Genomic DNA, 23,101 nt, shown 5'->3' on the forward strand with positions numbered 1-23,101 from the left:
CAACATGATGAACCTAGAGATTATCACACTAAGTGAAGTAAGCAAGCAAGTCGCTTCAGTCGTGTCTGACTCTGTGTGACCCCATAGACGGCAACCCATCAGGCTCCACCGTCCCTGGGATTCTCCAGGCAAGAACACTGGAGTGGGTTGCCATTTCCTTCTCCAGTGCATGAAAGTGAAAAGTGAAAGTGAAGTCGCTCAGTCTTGTCCGACTTAGCGACGACCCCATGGACTGCAGCCTACCAGGCTCCTCCGTCCATGGGATTTTCCAGGCAAGAGTAAGTGAAGTAAGTCCCACAAATAAAAATATTATGGTATTACTTATATGTAGAATTTGAAAAAAAGGATACAAATAAACTTATTTACAGAACAAAAACAGACACACAGACTTCAAAAACAAATTTATGGTTACCAAAGGGGACAAGTAGGGGGGATAAATTAGGAGTTTGCAATTAACATATACATCCTACTATATATACAATAGATAATCAACAAGGATATATAGCACAGGGAATTCTACTCAATATTCTGTAATAACTTACATGGGAAAAGAATCTGAAAAAGCATGAATATCTGTGAAAATAAATAGTTTTCTTTAAAAAAAAAAAAGTGGAACCAGAGACACACACACGGGCTTTACGTAAAGAAGAAAGATGTTCACCACTTCAAATGCATCAGCACAGAACCAATGACTCTTCACTACATGAAGAACAGTAATACTGTATCACACAAAGAAAATGACAGTGCTCCAGGAATTCAGAAAGGCAGTTCAATGAACTCGGGAATAAAATAAATGAACAGAAGGAATACTTTGCCAAAGAGACTGAAACACTAAAAAAGAGTCAAATAGAAATTCTGCCGCTGAAGGACTCAACAAACAGAAAAAAGAGTGCATTAGAAAGTATTAGAAATAGAGCAGACCACATGGCAGAGAGAATTAGTCAGTTTGAAGATAGAAATCTAGAAATAATAGACGCAAAAGTGGAAAGAGAATGAAAAAATGGGGAAATTCTGTAAGAAGTATCTGACTCCTTTAGGAAAGGCATTAGGGTAATGGGTTTTCCAGAAGGAAAAGAGCAGAAGAAGGGAACAATTTATTTAAAGAAATGATAGCTGAGAATTTCTTAAGCCTGAGCAAGGAACTTGACATTTAAATTCATGAAGCAAACTGGTTGCTTTGAATATTTGCCTGACTGATGAAAGATGCAGTTGCAAAAATCCATTTGTTGACCATTTAATGACAGATTGTTTTTAAAATTCTTTAAAACTGTTTAGCAGGGTTTATCTATTTAGGAAGATTTTTTTTTCACTGAAATTATATAGCAGTTTATTCTGTCAAACTCAGGTTTTCTCAGAAAAAAAATTCTATCAAAATTCCTAAATATTTAGCAAGAGAGGACCTGAATTGCATTTGGATGGCTGCTTCCTTACTTTGGGGTTATAATCACTGTTATTGTAGACTTACTGTGGCTTCTCACAGCCTTGAAGGCAGTTTGGAGAAGGAAAAAATGCAAATGATTTCAAAGTTCTCTTCCATGGACAATACGCAGTTTCTGGGAAATCAGTCCAAATACATTCAAACCAAGAAACTACGTCTGGAGTCATTTAGTCACTGAGTTTGGCTTTTGGTTTCAGTTTCCTTCAGCGACATTTCAAAAACCCCTTTCACGGTGAGTTTCCGTTTCATATTCTAATCCTTTGTCCTCTGGCAGAATGGGGTGAAGAGAAAAGAAATCCCTAGGATTGGTAAGGAAAAAAGATACCAGAAACCAACACAAATAAGCTAAGAGAAGGAGCAAGAACTCAAGTTTTCAATGAAGCAGCTTTCTTAACAGCTCCAAAAGATTTCTGCTACTGAATTTACAGTTAAGGTAATACCGGGGGAAGGGTGGGAAAATGTTTGCAAGGGTCAGGATGCTTTTTTGTGGAACAGTAGGAGAAAGAGAGGGTGGGACGAATTGAGAAAGTAGCATAACATATATACAATATCATGTGTAAAATAGATAGCTAGTGGGAAATTGCCGTATAACACGGGGAGCCCGGCCTGGTGCTCTGTGACAACCTAGAGGAGTGGGATGAAGGGAGGGGAGGGAGGCTCCACTGGGAGGGGCTATATATAAATATATATAAAATTATGACTGATTAGCATTATTGTATAGCAGAAACCAACACAACATTGTAAAGCAATTTTCCTCCATTTAATAATAGTCTGTTCATGGTACGATGCAGCTGAGCTCGATGTGGACTGTCAGAGCCCCGTTAAAGGTAAATTGTGGTGATGTCAGCCAGGCAGCAGAATTCATTGTCAGTTCCTTTTGTTTATGGTTGAATTAGACAGGAGCATGTTCGGGGACAGAGAGTGTGAAATGTCTTCATCCTGTTTTTCTTTCTTTGCCACCTTATGACTCATGGGGATTGTAACTGCCACTTAAATTATCTTTGTCTTTGATAAAACCTGATTAAGATCCTTCAAATTGCAGCCTGAAGTTTTCAAGAACTATGTATATTTCTTATTTTTATTATATTTATTTTCTTGAGAAACAACATTGAATGAGATGTAATGTAAAGGCTTGCTTACATTAAGAACAAAAGAGAAAAAAGGAAAAATGTTGAATCCCAGAATGTACAATGAAGCAAGGCTTCATGAAAATGGCTATACATTTTATTCCTAGTGTTCTACTTTGTTTGAAGATGGATTTCTTTGTTCAGAAAGAATCCTAAATTAATTAGCTTTGATTTCTTGACACCTTCTCATTCCTTAAGGCCTTTTGTGCTTTGTATTGTTTCTGCTACTCTATTGATTTTACTATTAAGAATCACTTAATATAACAGTAGCCCTCCTTGAGCACTTAAAACCGTCTGGCAATTTTGTTCACTCCTTGGAACTCTCTCCTCCTTTGAATGTATTATTGTTGTAGCCACGCATTCCGGAAAACAAACTCACTCAGAAGGGCAATGCAGATAGTGGAGTGCAGTTTATTACACCGGCAGGCCCAAGGCAGAGTCTCCTCTTAGCCAAGGACCCTGACTAGTTTTTTGTGAAAACCTTACATACCCTAAGTGCACAAACCCGCCTCCCCAATTCCCTGAAACTAGTCTGAACAAAGGAAAAAGAAAGATACAATCAAAGTTAACCCATGATTCACATGCCTTAAGCCTAGGTAGTTAACAATGGACAATTATCAATAGGCCTGTGGTCAGACCCTAATAAGCATAATAGAATGTATGATTCTATTAGGTTACACAGATAATTAGGGTATTCTTTAAGGCAGCGGAGAGTCTAGGTACAAGCCCTGGGGCTCTTCCTTCTGGGGGCCAGGTTTTCCAGTTGGTTTGTTGTTTCCATAGATACTGGGCATATAGCTCAAAGTCCACAGTCTGGCCCAAGATGGAGTCTTGCTTTCAAGATAGAGCCTGTTCTGTCTGTTTCCTCCTTCATTATCATGGCACATACTTTGCACATCTCCTTCTTGTTTGATTTCCATTTTTCTCCTTTATAAGAGCTTTTCCTCTACAAATTCAAGCCAAAAACAACACAGAGCAAAGTAAAGGCAAACAACAATAACAAAAGCACACATCATAAACTGAGTTATGATAGCAGAGCGACAGTTACACATGAGGCTCAAACACAATGAATCTGCAAAGATGTTTTGGAGGCTGGGTTATTCGATTAACATTAAAGATGCTACCCAGATAACATTTTCACATATAAAATACTTCCACTAGTATAAATACACGGCCCTGATGTTATTTATTAAGTGGCCTGAAAATTCAGACAAATTCATTTCCTTTCTCATTTCCTTTCTCATTAGTGACATTATCCCATAGCAAGAGATCTGATAAGCTCTCAAAATCTACAAATAAATTTTGATTGTTTATCTTCTGTTTTTCTAGATAATTGTTGTAAGTCAGGTCTCCATATCTTTCTAATTTAAAAATGATTGTGATTCCTGCTATAAACAAATCAGACAATAGGACTCAACAAACATAAGATGCCAATATTGCTTTGGAAATGGGTTAAAGTAAAAAGAGATCTGGCCTTTGGTAATGTAAAATTGTGTGGAATCCTCTCTTTTTGGATCTGGCTTGGACTGGGCATTTCTGGCTCCCGTGTCCTGGGGCTATGTCATTTGCAATGGATCTCTTATCTGCTCCCAAGCAGTTTCTATTTATTTGTCACCTGGATAATCTCTCTTCACACTTTTCAAAAAAAGGAATTTTTACATTAGCTAACAAGGGAATCCAGACCTTTTTATTGTAGGATATCCCTTTAAAAAAAGGCAAGCAGATGGTGAGATTTTAGCTTCTGTTGTAAATAATCGCTTTTAAAATGGAAGATAATCATTCTTTATAATATGGCAAGGCAGAAAAGCAAGCATTTGTTTACATTTCAGATAGCTTTAAAACTGTTTTATTGGGGATTCTTTAGGTTACAAGAATTAACATTAAGAAATTAGAAAGTAGTTGTTACAGTGAAGGCAGTTTGGGGAACCAGTTGGGGTGTCAGGGATACCAATTGATGATTTTCAATGGGCCATTCTGCAGAGCTATTAAGTCCAGACATACGAAACAAAAAAGAAAACACTGCTACAAGAGTTCTCAATTGCTAAAATTGAATCATATATATATATATATACACATTCAAATATAACTTTTCAAATTATAGAAAGTGCCCTGAGTGAATAGGAAAAAGGCTTTATTTTAGCAAGCAGCATCAAAATTATGAATAATAGAATTCAAGGAATCTCACACATATTTAGGTTTTTATACATTTTATTCCATAATCTGAATCTTATAATGATTAAGTGTTAAAATATTTTCCCTCACTTTCTCATTCATAAAATGGTCACTCATTGAAGTTTTGATTGAATAATACATATTAATAGTTATATAAAAATTCTTTAAAAGTGAAGCTTTAAAAAGTAAACAATTACTATTTGCTAGACAATGGTACTTAAGGACCTGGCAGGATTTACTTTAATGCACTTTGGCTGGACATAGTCCTAAATTAGAGAAAAGCAGGTTAATATTGGGTCAAGGAAAAAAGTGTAATAGAACAAATAGTGGTCATAAAGATTCAATCTGGGGACCCAGGGAGATACAAACTAAGAAACATAAGCAAGACAAAAGCCAATGGAGAAAAATGAGACTCAAACTAGCAGTAGTTTAGACTCAGAAAATGCTTTTCTATACATTCACCAAATACTTAAGAACCAGTGGGGCAGCATCTAGTAGAACTCTGAAGGGCCTCATTTCAGTTCAGTAGCTCAATCACGTACAACTCTTTGCAACCCCATGGACTACAAAACAGCAGGCTTCCCTGTCCATTACCAACTCCAGGAGCTTGCTCAAACTCACACCCATTAAGTTGGTGATGATGTCCAACCATCTCATCCTCTGTCATCCCCTTCACATCCTGCCTTCAATCATTCCCAGCATCAGGGTCTTTTCCAGTGAGTCAGTCTTCTCATCAGGTGTCCAAAGTATTGGAGTTACAGCTTTAGCATCAGTCCTTCCAATGAATATTCAGGACTCATTTCCTTTAGCATTGACTGGTTTGATCTCCTTGCAGTCCAAGGGACTCTCAAGAGTCTTCTCCAACACCCCAGTTCAAAAGCATTAATTTTTCAGTGCTCAGCTTTCTTCATAGTTCAATTCTCACATCCATACATAACTACTGGAAAAACCATAGCTTTGACTAGACAAATATTTTTCAGCAAAATAATGTCTCTGCTTTTTAATATGCTGTCTAGGTTTGTCATAGCTTTTCTTTCTTCCAGGAGCAAGCATCTTTTAATTTCATAGCTGCAGTCACCATCTGCAGTGATTTTGAAGCCCCCAAAATAAAGCCTCTCATTGTTTCCCCATCTATTTGCCAGAAAGTGATGGGACCAGATGCCATGATCTTAGTTTTCTGTATGTTGAGTTGTAAGCCAACTTTTTCACTGTCCTCTTTCACTTCCATCAAGAAGCTCTTTAGTTCTTTGTTTTCTGCCATAAGGGTGGTGTCATCTGCATATCTGGGGTTATTGATATGTCTTCCAGCAATCTTGATTCCAGCTTGTGCTTCAGCCAGCCAGGCATTTCACATGATGTACTCTGCATAGATGTTAAATAAGCAGGGTAACAATATATAACCTTGACATACTCCTTTCCCCATTTGAAACTAGTCTGTTATTCCATGTCCAGTTTTAACTGCTGCTTCTTGACCTGCATACCGATTTCTCAGGAGGCAAGTCAGGTGGTCTGGTATTCCCATCTCTTTAAGAATTTTCCACAGTTTGTTGTGATCCACGCAGTCAAAGGATTTGGCATAGTCAATAAAGCAGAAGTAGAAGAAGGCTGAGTCCTGAAGAATTGATGCTTTTGAACTGTGGTGTTGGAGAAGACTCTTGAGAGTCCCTTGGACTGCAAGGAGATCCAACCAGTCCATTCTGAAGGACATCAGCCCTGGGATTTCTTTGAAGGCAATGATGCTGAAGCTGAAACTCCAATACTTTGGCCACCTCATGCGAAGAGCTGACTCATTGGAAAAGACTCTGATGCTGGGAGGGATTGGGGGCAGGAGGAGAAGGGGATGACAGAGGATGAGATGGCTGGATGACATCACTGACTTGATGGACGTGAGTCTGAGTGAACTCCGGGAGTTGGTGATGGACAAGGGAGGCCTGGCGTGCTGCGATTCATGGGGTCACAAAGAGTCGGACATGACTGAGCGACTGAACTGAACTGAACTGAGATGTTTTTCTGGACCTCTTTCTTTTTCGATGATCCAGAGGATGTTGGCCATTTGATCTCTGGTTCCTCTTTCTTTTCTAAAAAGAGCTTGAACCTCTAGGAGTTCATGGCTTACGTACTGTTGAAGCCTGGCTTGGAGAATTTTGAGCATTATTTTGCTAGCATGTGAGATGAGTGCAAATGTGTGGTAGTTTGACGTTCTTTGGCATTGCCTTTTTTGGGATTGGAATGAAAACTGCCCTTTTCCAGTTCTGTGGCCACTGCTGAGTTTTCCAAATTTACTGGCATATTAAGTGCAGCACCTTAACAGCATCATCTTTTAGGATTTGAAATAGCTCAGCTAGAATTCCATCACCTCCACTAGCTTTGTTCATGTTGATGCTTCCTGAGGCCCACTTAACTTCGTATTCCAGGATGTCTGTCTCTAGGTGAGTGATCACACCATCGTGATTATTTGGGTCATGAAGATCTTTTTTGTATTGTTCTTCTGTGTATTCTTGCCATCTCTTCTTAATATCTTCTGCTTCTGTTAGGTCCATATCATTTCGGTCCTTTATTGTGCCCATCTTTGCATGAAACTTTCCCTTGGTATCTCTAATTTTCTTGAAGAAATCTCTAGTCTTTCCCATTCTATTGTTTTCCTCTATTTCTTTGCACTGATCACTGAGGAAGGCTTTCTTATCTCTCTGTGCTATTCTTTGGAACTCTGCATTCAAATGGGTATACCTTTCCTTTTCTCCTTTGCCTTTCACTTCTCTTCTTTTTTCAGCTATCTGTAAGCTCTCCTCAGACAACCATTTTGCCCTTTTGTATTTCTTTTTCTTGGGGATGGTCTTGATCACTGCCTCCTGTACAATGTCATGAAACTCCATCCATAGTTCTTCCAGCACTCTATCAGATCTAATCCCTTGAATCTATTTGTCACTTCCACCCTATAATCGGAAGGGATTTGATTTAGGTCATACCTGAATTGTCTAGTGGTTTCCCAACTTTCTTCAATTTAAGTCTGAATTTTGCAGTAAGGAATTCATGATCTGAGCCACAGTCAGCTCCTAGTCTTCTTCTTTTTTTTTTTTTCTGACTGTATAGAGTTTCTCCATCTTTGGCTTCAAAGAATATAATGAATCTGATTTCAGTATTGACCATCTGGTGATGTCCATGTGTAGAGTCTTCTCTTGTGTTATTGGGTCTAGGACTTCTCTTATTTGAAGGGCTTGGACTTATTTATTATGACCCTTTTATCTATCTTTTTATTTATTATTATTCACTTATTCAGAAACTTAGACCATCTGGGGAGAAGTATGTCTACAGGTTGAGGAAGTAAAATGACTTTTCTCTGCTTTAAGAATAGAAACTTCAGTCTATCCCATGTCTTTCCTTGAACATCAGGTGACACCATGGACATAGCCCCATTGATTCACATGCCAGAACCCTTGTGCCTCATTGAGAACACTAATGGGCCACTGCTGGTTAATCCAGAAGCTCTGAAGATCCTGTCTGCCATCAGGCAGCCTGTTGCGGTGGTGGCTATCACGGGCCTCTACCGCACAGGCAAATCCTACCTGATGAACAAGCTGGCTGGGAAGAACAAGGGTGAGTGACACCAGCAGAGCCCAGCCAAGTCCCTTCTGTCCACCCACACTCCCTGCGTGCAGCACAGTGATGTGAGGAGAGGAAGTTAGAGACTTGGGAGGAATATTGAAAGCTAATGCTTGGCTCAAATTTAGCAAATGATCTTCTGGGAGATGAAAGGTAGAGTTCTGCTTCTGACATATCACCTCATTTTTTCCCTCAGTATCTACTTAAAAAAATTACAGTACTTTCCAATTATAAGAAGACATCAATGAAATAACTTCTACATGTGTATTTATAAGTGACTAAATTTTGATAGTATAATATTCTTGCAAAAAAAGAAATGTCAAATTTCCAGCCCTATGGTACTTGGCATTCTTATTATCGCATTCCTCTATTGTAATTCAGATCACAATACAGAGTTATATTTTCTGCCATATCCTCGCCTTGCTTTCCTTAAATGGTAGCTCACTGATTAAGACAGTCTCCAGTTTCCAGATCCACTCCTCTATTACAGCATCTCAATTCCCCCTGTAGGATTCTCAGTTGGATCTACAGTGCAGTCTCACACGAAGGGCATCTGGATGTGGTGTGTGCCTCACCCCAAGAAACCAAACCACACCCTGGTTCTTCTTGACACTGAGGGACTCGGAGACGTAGAGAAGGTAAGGAACAAGAATTTCTTTTTAATCAACCTCCTCATCCCTGAACACTCTTTACATGGGGAGACTTTTTTTTTTTACTTCTACTTGACCAGGGTATACGTTTTTTCCCCTTTTTGTTTTTAATAGTCAAATTTTAGAAACCTGAAGTGAGAAAAATAGGTGTGAAAGCCAGAATCACAATTGGGAGACTGTGCTAATGTGGAGCTAGGCAGTTAACCGAACTGAAGAGAGAGATGGTGCAAAAAAAGTCACCGTCATGAGTGACCCTGCAGAGGCCAGAGCTTAGCAGTGGGCTTCAGAGCAGCAGAACTTGAGTCCAAATCAGGATCCTAGTACTTGCAGCTCTTAAGACTTTGACAAGCAAGAATAAGTCTCCTCAAATCTCCTATTTCCCCTTTGGTCTCATCCATTTTATCATTTGCACAGGAGATGCATGTTATTTTCCCACTTCTATCTGGCAAGAAAAAAAGCCTTGATTTGTAGTACTTTCCAGTTTTCTAAGTGCTCCCATCACAGCTGACTCCAAGCTACCAAAGTGAAGTCACTAAACTCAAGGCTCAGAAAAGGTGTACACAACCGGCTGTTGTAAGCTGGTATGAGCTGGCTTGAGCACAAAACGGGATCTTTCCCTTGTACTTCTCTTGTTTTTCATGTCTTCATTTTGCTTTTGATTTACCACAATTCAAAATGATCCACCCATTTTTGCTTTAGTTTACTTACCTGTAACATAGAGACAGTGGTTAGCACCTTATTCTCACAGCATTGTTTTTGAGTATCAGATAAGATCAGTAATATGAACTTCCCTGTGTATAATAGTTACTCAATAAAATAGATGCATGTATTATGCATACAGACCAACTTTGTTTTACACAGTTGAAAATCTTGATTTTAACTACTCTGGTGACCTTCAGTAACTTTGACTATCGATTTTGCAAATACCTAACCAGTTACAAGAGGGACTGATAAGTTAACAAAATATGGTTTTATATAAAATTATCAATGCTAATGACAGAACTAAATTTCCCATGTTTCTCACAACCATTTTAGTTTGTCCGGTTTAACATTTGTAGATCAAGGGTCTATTTTTAGCAACTGCTCATATGGGAGTGCCATGAGCCATGACTGAAATTTATTCTGACTTCTAGGGTGACAAGACAAATGACACCCATATATCTGTACTGGCACTACTATTGTGTAGTACTTTTGTATACAACACCATGAACAAAATTGACCAGGGAGCTATCGACCTCTTGCAGTATCCTTTTGTGGCCCAGGATGGTACCAAAGCCAGAAAGAATTCCTCCATTCACCAGCTCATGAGTCCTTGTGTATCAAACACAAAGGTGAAAACACTGTGAACATTAAAAGAACAAGACAAAGTCCTTATGTTTACTGAATGAAATGGGGACTTGGTTACAACCCAAAGAGAATATAAAAGCATATAAAGGCATGGAATTAAATATGGCTCAGATGCAGTCCTATTTCCAAAAGTTTTCCTTAATTGCATCTCAGCTATGTGACAGAACTGTCACATCTGCTCAGAATAGATACCTCACCTAATCTTAACAGGGTAGATGATGCAGCTGACTTTGTGAGAATCTGTCCAGACTTAGTGTGGACTCTGAGAGATTTCTACCTTGGCCTGGAAGCAAATGGGCAACTCATCACAGCAGATGAATATCTGGAGAATTCACTGAGGCCAAAGCAAGGTAAGGGACTCCAATTTTGGAAAGAGGGAGAAAAATAGCACAAGAAGTTATCTCTTGTATGTTGCTGGTTAAACTTATAGTTTCTTATATTTACTCAGCTGACTAAACGACCACATAGTATTAATAATACTATGTATTAATAGTATTATATACATAGTATTAATAATACTATTAATAACAGTTAATAACTAAGTAGTTATTATAATTGATCAATAATAATTATTAATAATTATTTTAATCACTGTAATTAAATTAATTATTTTAATTAATTATTAATAATACTATTAATAATACACAATACTAATAATACTATTAATTGTATTGTTAATAATTAATACTATTAATTTAAACAAACTAATAAAGTCCATATTAAATTATATTATTCCCTGTTCTTGGAGCAAATTACTTTTCCATTTTCCTTTCCCTGGTTGATCACCTTTTAAGCTTTTGCTTTGGTTTGTGAAAATGTAGTGAAGTAAATAACATCAGGGAGTGAAAATGAAAGTCATTCAGTTGTGTTCGACTTTTTGTGACCTCTTGGACTGTACAGTCAGTGGGATTCTCCAGCCCAGAATACTGGAGTGGGTAGCCTTTCCCTTCTTCAGGGGATCTTTGTAACCTGGGATTGAACCCAGGTCTCCCACATTGCAGGCAGATTCTTTACCAGCTAAGCCACAAGGGAAGCCCAGCATCAGGTAGAGGGCATATTTATTTGTGGGAAATAGATTAAAATGAATGTTAATTTGATACTAAATAAATCCTATTTTTCCCTCCAAAGGCACCAACCAACATCTTCAAAATTTTAATCTGCCCCGTCTGTGTATACAGAAATTCTTTCCAGTAAAGAAATGCTTCATTTTTGACTTGCCCACTCACCAGAAGAAGCTTGCCCAGCTTGAGACACTACATAATGATGATCTGGATCCTAAGTTTGTACAACAAGTGGCAGAATTCTGTTCCTACATATTTAGCAATTCCAAGACTAAAACTCTTTCAGGAGGCATCAAGGCCAGTGGATCTCGTGAGTACCTTTTCAAGGGTTTTCCTTCAATTCAAAATAGAGACTGAGAGCACTGTTCCTTCCACTGTCAATGCTAAAAATGCATAGTTAGATACTACCAAGAAAATCATAGGTATCATATTTATTAAATATTTCCAAAAATATTTCTAGATGTTTTTAGTAATGCTTGCAAAATAAGATAAAATAGGAAGAATAATCTGAAGAAAATGTCAAGTTAAAAAAGTTCTGCCTATAAACGATCCACTGTTGAACTAGACTAACCCACATGGGTTGGCAGCACTTATTCCACCAATACAGTGAGTACTTGTTAAGTGCCACAGCCTTAGATAGGCAGAAAATGGGAAGACATACATTGTAGAAATGGAACATATTTAACATAAACATTAAACAAACAGATGCCCAGATTGTCTAAAACCCTTCAAGAAATCTAAGCAGACTTCTCAATCCAATTGTTCCTAAATACTCTATGTCTTGGAACTTTGTAAATTATTGTGTGTTAGTCACTCAGTCGTGTCCAACTCTTTGCGACCCCAAGGACTATAGCCCACCAGGCTCCCCTGTCCATGGAATTTACCAGGCAAGGATACTGGACTGGGTTGCCATTTCCTTCTCCAGGGCATCTTCCCAACCCAGGGATCGAACCCGGGTCTCCTGCATTGTAGGCAGATGCTTTACAGTCTGAGCTAGGGAAGTCCGTATTGTAAATTATTGCTACAATCTAAAGGGAAGATGAGTGGAAACACAAGGAGGCAAAGGATGAGGATAAACAGGAAAGTTCCAAAAAAGAGTAAGGTGACCTGGTCTAATTTGCCTACTTTGTGCTTTTTCAGGTGAGGGTAACACTCACCAGCTTTACATGTTCAAGTGGATGACAAAAGGGAATTTTGAAGGGAATAGAAATCTGAGGAAGAGAGAAAGAAAGGGAAGAGTAAACAGGCAAAAGGTCTACAGTATTCTAAATAAATGAATACACACAACTTTGTATAACCATCTCCTCATTGCTCAATTAGAAAGTGATGAAATGTAGGTCATCACACAAATCTTCAATTTTCTCCTTTGAACACTTTCTTTTCTCAGAGAATGAAAGATCTGTCTTCTTGATCACATAATTTCCCAAAGGAACTTACTTGGGCCATTTGAACACTGTGCAGAAGGCTGAATATGCTAAATTAACATTTTCAGAATTAGTTCAGAGCATGTCCTTTTTCTCTGCAAATAATTCAAGCATCTCTTCCCCCTGTGAAGATCTAGAGAACCTAGTGCAGACCTATGTCAATGCCATCAACAGTAGGGATCTGCCCTGCATGGAAAGTGAAATCCTGACCTTGGCCCAGATTAAGAACTCAGCTGCAGTGCAAAAGGCCATTGCCCATTATGACCAGCAGATGGGCCAGAAGCTGCAGCTGCCCACAGAAACCCTTCAGGAACTGCTGGACCTGCACAAGGCCAGTGAGAAAGAGGCCATTGAAGTCTTCATGAAGAACTCTTTCAAGGATGAGGACCAAGGGTACCAGAAAAAATTAGAGGTAATTAAGTTTTTTTGCTATAGCTCATGGGACTTAGAGGCAATAAATGGAGAAGGCAATGGCACCCCACTCCAGTACTGTTGCCTGGAAAATCCCATGGATGGAGGAGCCTGGAAGGCTGCAGTCCATGGGGTCGCTGAGGGTCGGACACGACTGAGCGACTTCACTTTCACTTTTCACTTTCATGCATTGGAGAAGGAAATGGCAACACTCCAGTGTTCTTGCCTGGAGAATCCCAGGGACGGGGGAGCCTGGTGGGCTGCCGTCTATGGGGTCACACAGAGTCGGACACGACTGAAGCGACTTAGCAGCAGCAGCCGCAGCAGCAGGGGCAATAAAAGGCAAAATGTTGCTATGCAATACAAAACGTGGACTTAAGAAAAACAATTCTTACTAGACTGAGAGATAATGACTATCACTTGTGTGACCAAGATTTCACTATTATTCTGAAGACAAGTAACAACAAAAAGCATATAACTACCCTGGACCCAACTGTTGTTGTCATTATTTAGTCTTAAGTCATGTCCTACTTTTTGCAACCCCATGGACTGTAGCCCTCCTGGCTCCTCTGTCCATGGGTTTTCCCAGACAACAGTACTGGAGTGGGTTGCCATTTCCTTCTCCAGGGAATCTCTTCCCAACGTAGGGATCGAACCCACATCTCCTGCATTGCAGGTAGATTCTTTATTACTGAGCCACCAGGGAAGCCCCTAGACCCTGTAGATTCTGAAAGTTTCACACACAGATAACTCATCTTATTATGTTACACCCATGGATGAGTTTTTCAAAGCAATCTTATCCCTTAAAAAATTGTATTCATAAAGTATTAACTTTCCTTTTTTATTAATCAAGCATACAGAATTGCCAAACGCTCTACTAAAAGATTATCTCCTCAGGTTTAATAGCATATGCTCATTATTCAGGCCAATTATCCATTCTACCTCCTCACTGGAAATCCCAGACCCAATATAATATTGAAACAATAGTAACACAGTAGGTTGCATTTAAAATTAGGGCTTGAGGCTAGAGATCTGTAGTCTGAAGATTCTATCTAAAGTAGAAGAGGCAAAAGAAAGGGATGTCCAGAGACTTCAGATACAAAAGTAAAGTCACTTTTCTACAGTGTATTATCCATGGAACTTTTTTACAATAGGTTTGGTAGAAAGAATATAGTATTGCTTGTAGTCTTTGAATTCCCAGAAAAAATACAGAGATTCTCTTTGTGAATCATTTCTAAAAATACTGAAGTGTTGGTAATACCTTTTCCATGGGCCTTTGTCCCCTTAAAGATGCAGCTAGCAGCCAAACAGAATGACTTTCATAAACGAAACTTGGAGGCATCACAGAATCATTGCTCAGCTTTACTTCAGGATATTTTTCATCCTCTAGAAGAAAATGTGAAGCAAGGGGTTTATTCAAAACCCGGGGGCCATTGTCTCTTCATTCAGCAGAGAGACGAGCTGAAGGCAAAGTACAATCAGGAGCCCAGGAAAGGAATACAGGTATCCTTGGTTTTATGTATTAATTATGGGGGGCTTGTTGGGGGGGTACTTATTTGAAAACTCAATGACGACAGGAAGAATAATAATTGTGGAATTGAACTAGACTTTTGTGATGAAAGTGAAAGAAGAGAGTGAAAAAGTTGGCTTAAAGCTCAACATTCAGAAAACTAAGATCATCGCATCTGGTCCCATCACTTCATGGGAAATAGATGGGGAAACAGGGGAAACAGTGTCAGATTTTATTTTGGGGGGCTACAAAATCACTGCAGATGGTGACTGCAGCCATAAAATTAAAAGATGCTTACTCCTTGGAAGGAAAGTTATGACCAACCTAGATAGCATATTCAAAAGCAGAGATATTACTTTGCCAACAAAAGCCCGTCTAGTCAAGGCTATGGTTTTTCCAGTGGTCATGTATGGATTTAAGAGTTGGACTGTGAAGAAAGCTGATTGCCGAAGAATTGATGCTTTTGAACTGTGGTGTTGGAGAAGACTCTTGAGAGTCCCTTGGACTGCAAGGAGATCCAACCAGTCCATCCTAAAGGAAATCAGTCCTGGGTGTTCATTGGAAGGACTGATGCTGAAGCTGAAACTCCAATACTTTGGCCACCTGATGAGAAGAGCTGACTCATTGGAAAAGACTCTGATGCTGGGAGGGATTGGGGGCAGGAGGAAAAGGGGACGACAGAGGATGAGATGGCTGGATGGCATCACTGACTCGATAGATGTGAGTTTGAGTGAACTCAGGAGTTGGTGATGGACATTGAGGCCTGGCGTGCTACAATTCATGGGGTCACAAAGAGTCGGACACGACTGAGCAACTGAACTGAACTGAATCATTTTTTACTTCTGATTATATTTTTTCGGGTTCTTAGGCTGAGGAAGCTCTTCAGAAATATTTAGAGTCCAAGGAGTCTATGAGTGTTACCATTTTGCAGACAGACCTGGCTCTCACAGCAATGGAAAAGGAGATCGAAGGTGAGGAAAAAATGGGGAAAAAAAATGCAACACAGAAATTCTACACATTTTAAGTTAATTTGACCTGGTTAAACCTGGGATCATTAAACTAGAGCTAGAATGGCAAAGATGTACCATTCTTAGCTCCTCAGTCTATACCTGAATAGAGCATATACCCTCAGCTATCATATGATTACATGCAGGGAGAAAAAATGACCAAGGAAATTTTACCTATGAAGTAGCGGCAATAACAAATAAGGGAGTGGGGGCAGAAGGAAGGGTACTTTAATCCTAGACAGGTTTGTCATTTTCTTCCTCTCCGAGGTAGGTATAACAGAAGAGTTTATAAAGGCTGAAGCACAAAGGCTGATGGAAAGTCTAATGCAGCATCAGCAAATGATGGAGTCCAGGAAGATATTCCATCAGGAACAAGTGAGACTAATGGAGACAAACAGAGTATACCAGGAGGCACTGCAACAGAGGGCCATGGAACGTCAGCTCCAGGTACTCATCAATTATTTCATCTCTGGATTTTAATCACACTCCCCTCTCTGTATCAATGAGAACACGAAGCACCAACAACATGGAAGAGGCAGCATAAGACTGTAGCCTAGGGCAAAGACTCTGGAATCAAATAGTGTGGGTGAGAAACCCAGCTCCACCTTACTAAATATATTGTTTGGAGATAGTTATATTAATATTACTTACTTTATAGGGCTATTTTGAAGCTTAAATGAGTCAATATTTGAGTTTAGAATGGTGCTTGGCACAGCATAAGCACTATAATTTGTTAAGCAAAATCCAAGGACATTTCTAACCCACAGTAATTAGTCTTTTTGTTATTTTGTTCATTTTTCTAGCTAGTCTTTTCCTTTGGTCATAGATTACCTTGTTAAATTAATCTCATATTACTATGTCCAAACCCCTGTCTTTACCTTAATTGTTACTGGTTCTGAAGGCCTTTAACTTGCAGAGTTTGTTTCATCCAGTCCTCTGCTATTATTATCACTCAGTTGGCAGTAGTTCCTATCTACCAAGCACTGTACAAAGCACCATACATACATTCTTTAACCTAGTCTATTCAGTGAATCAGGGCCATTATGCCCCCATCTTTCTGATCAGAAAAATTAAGTTCCAAAGAGATAATTAATGCCACTATCACACAGCCTAGCAAATTATCAAAACAGCCTTCCCAGTGAGTGGGATCTGCAATGCTTTCATATCTACAAACCTAGTCGTACATTCTTCTGTGAGCACCCTTAGGAGACAAAGGGCATCCTCCCCATCATGGCTGATCTACCTGTAGGTTCTTGTTTTCCAAGAACTGTTTCAAGACAATTTTGAGATTACAGACCCGCACCGAAGGGCAGTATTTTCAATCTAGGGGTTCGGATCTCATTCTTTCCTTCTATTTTAACCCCATGACTGTGGAGACATGGAACAAATTCCCTTATCTAAGGCTCAGAGTCATCACCTGATTGAGGATATCACCTAGACCACCCAGTTGAACTTTTGTATTGAGTTATAGTTATGATATTCATAATGGATAAAATGTGCATTTTACTAATTTCAACCTCTCCTTGTAATACTAGATCTGATGTTCCTTTGTGTGTACATGAGAACTGAAGTCAAGATGTGATTCAGATTGCTTCAGGACAAAGGGAGAAGGGGCCTTAGGATATAATTCTTGGGATACCAATATTTCAGGGATTGAGAGATGATGTTTCTGCAGCTATAGAAACAGACCGGGAAGAAGAATTACACAAGTAGGAAACCAAGAGTAAGAGGTAAAATGGATATGAATGGAAAGGAGGAATTAGGGACTATCTTTTACTACTGATTGTTTAAAATAAGTAAGGGAAAGTCAGTGACTGGGACTTTCCATAAACAATGATCTGGACACCACTTTTTGCTCAGCTCTTTCATTTTATGTATCACTCTTTAGGAAGAGGTTAAAAAGCTCAAGGAGAAATTGCAAGCTGAGAACAGAAAACTTCATGACGAACTCCAGAATCTTCCAAGGAATGACTCACCAGATGATACATGCCTCTTACTCTAAAGAGCTAAACACTAGAATTTCATTTACTTGTTCATTTTCACTGAAGACACAAAGGAACAAGAAGCTATAAAACTTGACACAATCATCATTTAAATAAACTTCATGATATTTATATTGAACTTTTGTATTGAATTATTAAGTTATGATACTCAATGGGTAAAACTTGCATTTTACTAATTTCTTAGTAAATGCACCAATAGTTTAAGTATTGATTGCTTCCTTAAAAAGATTATGACTTTTATTATAAGGGACAATTTATCATCACCTCTTGGCAGTGATATTGGGCAGGTTCTATCAGGGAAACTTTCTCTTGAACCTCTAATTTTCCCTATTTTTCTCAGTGGGGATTGGAAGTGACCTGGAGTGGGGAGTGTTTCTATAATAACCCAAGTCACATGGGTCTTGACTGAACTCAGGTGGACGTCACTTTTGCCAAATGGTTTCATGCTGGAGGCCATCAGGGAGAAGCATCGATGATAAAAAACAACAAAAGCTAACCTAGCTTCTTAGTGCAGACAGTATACAATGAATGGTTCCCAACTGGATGGAGGACACTCAGTTTATGGGCAATTATATGATTCCTGGTCATGGTTGGTAGACGATCTGCTTAGATTATTCTAAGCTATAAGCAAATAACATCATAATGAAACACAAGTACTCTAGAAGATGGAAAGAACTACCAGCATGGAAATTATGTCAAAAGCTGAAAAGCTAAAAAAGTCTAACCTTCCTTCTATCCTCACCAAGGGGATAACTTAAATAGGATATTTTATATTATGAACCAATTACTATTGGATTTTGTTTATAATCCTTTAAGTCTGTAAATAAACAGTATAAGGAATGCAACATAATGTGACAAACAATATGATAGGGCTTATTTAATTTTAAGCCCCAAATGTTGGCATTTAATTTTGAGGCTTGCTTACAGTACTAAAATTAAATGAGTGTAATTGCTTGCAATCATATATGAAAACATACAGATTTTTTAAATTAAAAACTATAGGTTATAAAAATATATGCATATGTATATATATTTTAACTGTAAATAACCATAAAGTTTTTTAAAAATAATTCTACCACTTTGGCTTTTTTTCTCCCAGTAGTTACATCTTCAGGGATTTCAGTATTTCTGTAAAATGACTGAAAATAATTTTAACAGCAAAAAATTAAATATTTTCTTATACATTTTATTGGAGAAGGCAATGGCACCCCACTCCAGTACTCTTGCCTGGAAAATCCCATGGACAGAGGAGCCTGGTGGGCTACAGTCCATGGGGTTGCAAAGAGTCGGACATGACGAGTGACTTCACTTTCCTTTTTCCCTTTCATGTACTGGAGAAGGAAATGGCAACCCACTCCAGTGTTCTTGCCTGGAGAATCCCAGGGACGGGGGAGCCTGGTGGGCTACCGTCTATGGGGTCGCACAGAGTCAGACATGACTGATGAGACTTAGCAGCAGCAGCAGCATACATTTTATTTCCTTTTTGTTTCTTTATCTCCAGTAAAATCAGCTCAGTACAGTCATCAGTCATGTCCAACTCTTTGTGATCCCATGGTCTGCAGCATGCCAGGCTTTACTGTCCATCACCAACTCCTGGAGCTTATTCAAACTCATATCCATTGACTTAGTGATGCCATCCAACCATCTCATTCTCATTCCCTGTCATCCCCTTCTCCTCCAACCTTCAATCTTTCTCAGCATCAGGGTCTTTTCCAATGAGTTGGTTTTCCACATCAGGTGGCCAAAATACTGGAGTTTCACTTTGGCATCATTCCTTCCAATGAATATTCAGGACTCATTTCTTTTAGGATTGACAGGTTGGATCTTCTTGCAGTCCAAGGAACTCTCAAGAGTCTTCTCCAAAACCACAGACCAAAAGTATCAATTCTTTGGTGCTCAGTTTTCTTTAGAGTCCAACTCTCACATCCATACATGACCACTGGAAAGACCATAGCTTTGACTAAATGGACCTTTGCTGGTAAAGCAATGTCTCTGTTTTTAATATGCTATCTATGTTGGTCATATTTTTTTTTTTCCAAGGAGCAAGCATCTTTTAATTTCATGGCTGCAATCACCATCTGCAATGATTTTGGAGCACCGCCCCCCCTCCCCCACCCCGCCAAATAAAATCTTTCACTATTTCCATTGTTTCCCCATCTATTTGCATGAAGTGATAGGACCAGATGCCATGATCTTAGTTTTCTGAATGTTGAGTTTTAAGTCAGCTTTTTCACTCTCTTCTTTCACCTTCATCAAGAAGCTCGTTAGTTCTTTGCTTTCTGCCATAAGGGTGGTGTTATCTGCATATCTGAGGTATTGATATTTCTCCTGGTGATCTTGATTCCAGCTTGTGCTTCATCCAGTGCAGTGTTTCTCATGATGTACTCTGCACATAAGCACATAATAAGCAGAGTGACAATATACAGCCTTGACGTACTCCTTTCCCAATTTGGAAGCAGTCTGTTGTTCCATGTCCAGTTCTAATTTTGCTTCTTGACCTGCATACAGGTTTCTCAAGAGGCAGGTCAAGTGGTCTGGTATTCCCATCTCTTGAAGAATTTTCCACAGTTTGTTGTGATCCACACAGTCAAAGGTTTTGGTGTAGTCAAGAAAGCAAAAGTAGGTGTTTTTCTGGAACTCTCTTGCTTTTTTGATGATCCAACGGATGTTGGCAATTTGATCTCTGGTTCCTCTGCCTTTATCTAAATCCACCTTGAACATCTGGAAGTTCACAGTTCACATACTGTTGAAGCCTAGCTTGCAGAATTTTGAGCATTACTTTGCTAGCACTAAAGGTAAAAAGAGAAATGGAAAGATATAACCATTTGAATGCAGAGTTCCAAAGAATAGCATGGAAAGATAAGAAAGACTTCCTCAGTGAAGTCTTAGAAATCGCAAAGAAACAGAGGACAACAATACAATGGGAAAGACTAGAGATCTCATCAAGAAAATTAGAGATACCAAGGGAAATTTTCATGCAAGATGGCACAAGAGGACAGAAATGGTACAGACCTAACAGAAGCAGAAGATACTAAGAAGAGGTGGCAAGAATACACAGAAGAACTATACAAAATAGTTCTTCATGACCCAGGTAACCATGATGGTGTGATCACTCACCTAGAGTCAGATATTCTGAAATGCAAAGTCAAGCGGGCCTTATGAAGCATCACTATGAACAAAGCTAGTGGAGGTGATGGAATTCCAGTTGAGCTATTTCAAATCCTAAAAGATGATCCTGTGAAAGTGCTGCACTCAATATGCTAGCAAATCTGGAAAACTCAGCAGTGGCCACAGGACTGGAAAAGGTCAGTTTTCATTCCAATCCCAAAGAAAGGCAATGCCAAAGAATGCTCAAACTACCACACAATTGGACTCATCTCACATGCTAGCAAAGTAATGCTCAAAATTCTCCAAGCCAGGCTTCAATAATACATGAACCATGAACTTCCAGATGTTTAATCTGGATTTAGAAAAGGCAGAGGAACCAGAGATCAAATTGCCAACATCCGTGGATCATCGCAAAAGAGAGCAAATTCCAGAAGAAAGTCTACTTTTGCCTTACTGACTATGCCAAAGCTTTTGATTGTGTGGATCAGAACAAACTGTGGAAAATTCTTCAAGAGATGGGAATACCAGACCACCTGACCTGCCTCCTGAGAAATCTGTATACACGGTCAAGAAGCAATAGTTAGAACTGGACATTGAACAACAAACTGGTTCCAAATTGAGAAAGGAGTACTTCAAGGCTATATATTGTTATCCTGCTTATTTAACTGCTATGCAGAGTACATCATGCGAAATGCCAGGCTGGATAAAGTGCAAGTTGGTATCAAGATTGCCAGTAGAAATATCAATAATCTCAGACACGCAAATGACGCCACCCTTATGGCAGAAAACGAAGAAGAACTAAAGAGCCTCTTGATGAAGGTGAAAGAGGAGAGTGAAAAAGTTGACTTAATACTCAACATTCAGAAAACTAAGATCATGGCATCCAGTCCCATTACTTCATGCAAATAGATGGGGAAACAATGGAAACAGTGAAAGATTTTATTTTGGGGGGCTCCAAAATCACTGCTGGTGGTGAATTGCAGCCATCAAATTAAAAGACACTTACTCCTTGGAAGGAAAAATATGACCAACCTAGATAGCATATTAAAAAGCAGATACATTGCTTTACCAGCAAAGGTCCATCTAGTCACGGCTATGGTTTTTCCAGTGGTCATGTATGGATGTAAGAGTTGGACTCTAAAGAAAGCTGAGTGCCGAAGAATTGATGCTTTTAAACTCAGTCTTGGAGAAGACTCTTGAGAGTCCCTTGGACTGCAAGATCCAACCTGTCAATCCTAAAGGAAATGAGTCCTGAATATTCATTGGAAGGACTGATGTTGAATCTGAAACTCCAATACTTTGGGCACCTGATGCAGAGAACTGACTCATTGGAAAAGACCCTGATGCTGGGAAAGATTGAAAGCAGGAGGAAAAGGGGACGACAGAGGATGAGATGGTTGGATGGCAGCACCGATGCGATGCACATGAATTTGAGTAGGCTCCAGGAGTTGGTGATCGGGGAGCCTGGTGTGTTGCAGTCCGTGGGATCGCAAAGAGTTGGAGCCAGCTGAGCAACTGAACTGAACTTATCTTGCTAGCATGTGAAATGAGTACAATTGTGTGGTAGTATGCCAATTCTTTGGCATTGTCTTTCTTTGGGATTCGAACGAAAACTGACCTTTTCCAGTCCTGTGGCCACTGCTGAGTTTTCCAAATTTGCTGGCATATTGAGTGCAGCACTTTCACAGGATCATCTTTTAGGATTTGAAATAGCTCAACTGGAATTCCATCACCTCCACTAGTTCATACTGATGCTTCCGAAGGCCCACTTGACTTTGCATTTCAGGATGTCTGACTCTAGGTGAGTGATCACACCATAGTGATTATCTGGGTCATGAAGATCTTTTTTTTGGTATTGTTCTTCTGTGTATTCTTGCCACCTCTTCTTAGTATCTTCTGCTTCTGTTAGGTCCATACCATTTCTGTCCTCTATTGTGCCCATCTTTGCATGAAAATTTCCCTTGGTATCTCTAATTTTCTTGAAGAGATCTCTAATCATTCCCATTGTATTGTTTTCCTCTATTTCTTTGCATTGATCACTGAGGAAGGCTTTCTTATTTCTCCATGCTATTCTTTGGAACTCTGCATTGAAATGGATATATCTTTCCTTTTCTCCTGTACCTTTTGCTTCTCTTCTTTTCTCAGCTCTGTAAGCCCTCCTCAGACAACCATTTTGCTTTTTTGCATTTCTTTTTCTTGGGGTGATCTTGATCACTGCCTCCTGTACAATGTCACAAATCTCC

The 23,101-nt window shown here is 39.2% G+C and overlaps 1 protein-coding gene across 5 annotated transcripts; it reads left to right on the plus strand.

The window, feature by feature from the left end:
• The first annotated feature begins 1,639 nt into the window (after positions 1-1,639).
• On the plus strand, positions 1,640-18,611 carry GBP5 (guanylate binding protein 5). Of its 5 annotated transcripts, XM_070367741.1 has the most exons (12): positions 1,640-1,871; positions 2,209-2,265; positions 8,128-8,331; positions 8,848-8,975; positions 10,121-10,230; positions 10,488-10,684; positions 11,463-11,705; positions 12,951-13,231; positions 14,521-14,733; positions 15,609-15,711; positions 16,019-16,194; positions 17,636-18,610. In XM_070367741.1, exons 3-12 carry the CDS (start codon positions 8,136-8,138, stop codon positions 17,747-17,749), a joined length of 1,761 nt encoding a protein of 586 aa, XP_070223842.1. In that variant the 5' UTR covers positions 1,640-1,871; positions 2,209-2,265; positions 8,128-8,135; the 3' UTR covers positions 17,750-18,610. The 5 variants fall into 5 exon arrangements, 4 of the variants coding, with proteins under 4 accessions (XP_070223842.1, XP_005893737.1, XP_070223843.1 ...); XR_011463676.1 differs by lacking the exon at positions 2,209-2,265 and having other exon boundaries at positions 16,019-17,477; positions 17,636-17,790; XM_005893675.3 differs by lacking the exon at positions 2,209-2,265 and having other exon boundaries at positions 17,636-18,608.
• The last annotated feature ends 4,490 nt before the right edge of the window (positions 18,612-23,101 follow it).

The sequence above is a fragment of the Bos mutus genome, chromosome 3, assembly GCF_027580195.1.
Source record: "Bos mutus isolate GX-2022 chromosome 3, NWIPB_WYAK_1.1, whole genome shotgun sequence".
Taxonomy (NCBI): domain Eukaryota; kingdom Metazoa; phylum Chordata; class Mammalia; order Artiodactyla; family Bovidae; genus Bos; species Bos mutus.

Coding starts and splice junctions, on each gene's coding strand:
- GBP5 (XM_070367741.1), top strand. CDS start 8,136: ATGGACATAGCCCCATTGATTCACATGCCAGAACCCTTGTGCCTCATT. Junction 10,231..10,487: donor GGAGCTATCGACCTCTTGCA/GTATCCTTTTGT, acceptor ATTGCATCTCAG/CTATGTGACAGAACTGTCAC. Junction 11,706..12,950: donor CATCAAGGCCAGTGGATCTC/GTGAGTACCTTT, acceptor CCCCCTGTGAAG/ATCTAGAGAACCTAGTGCAG.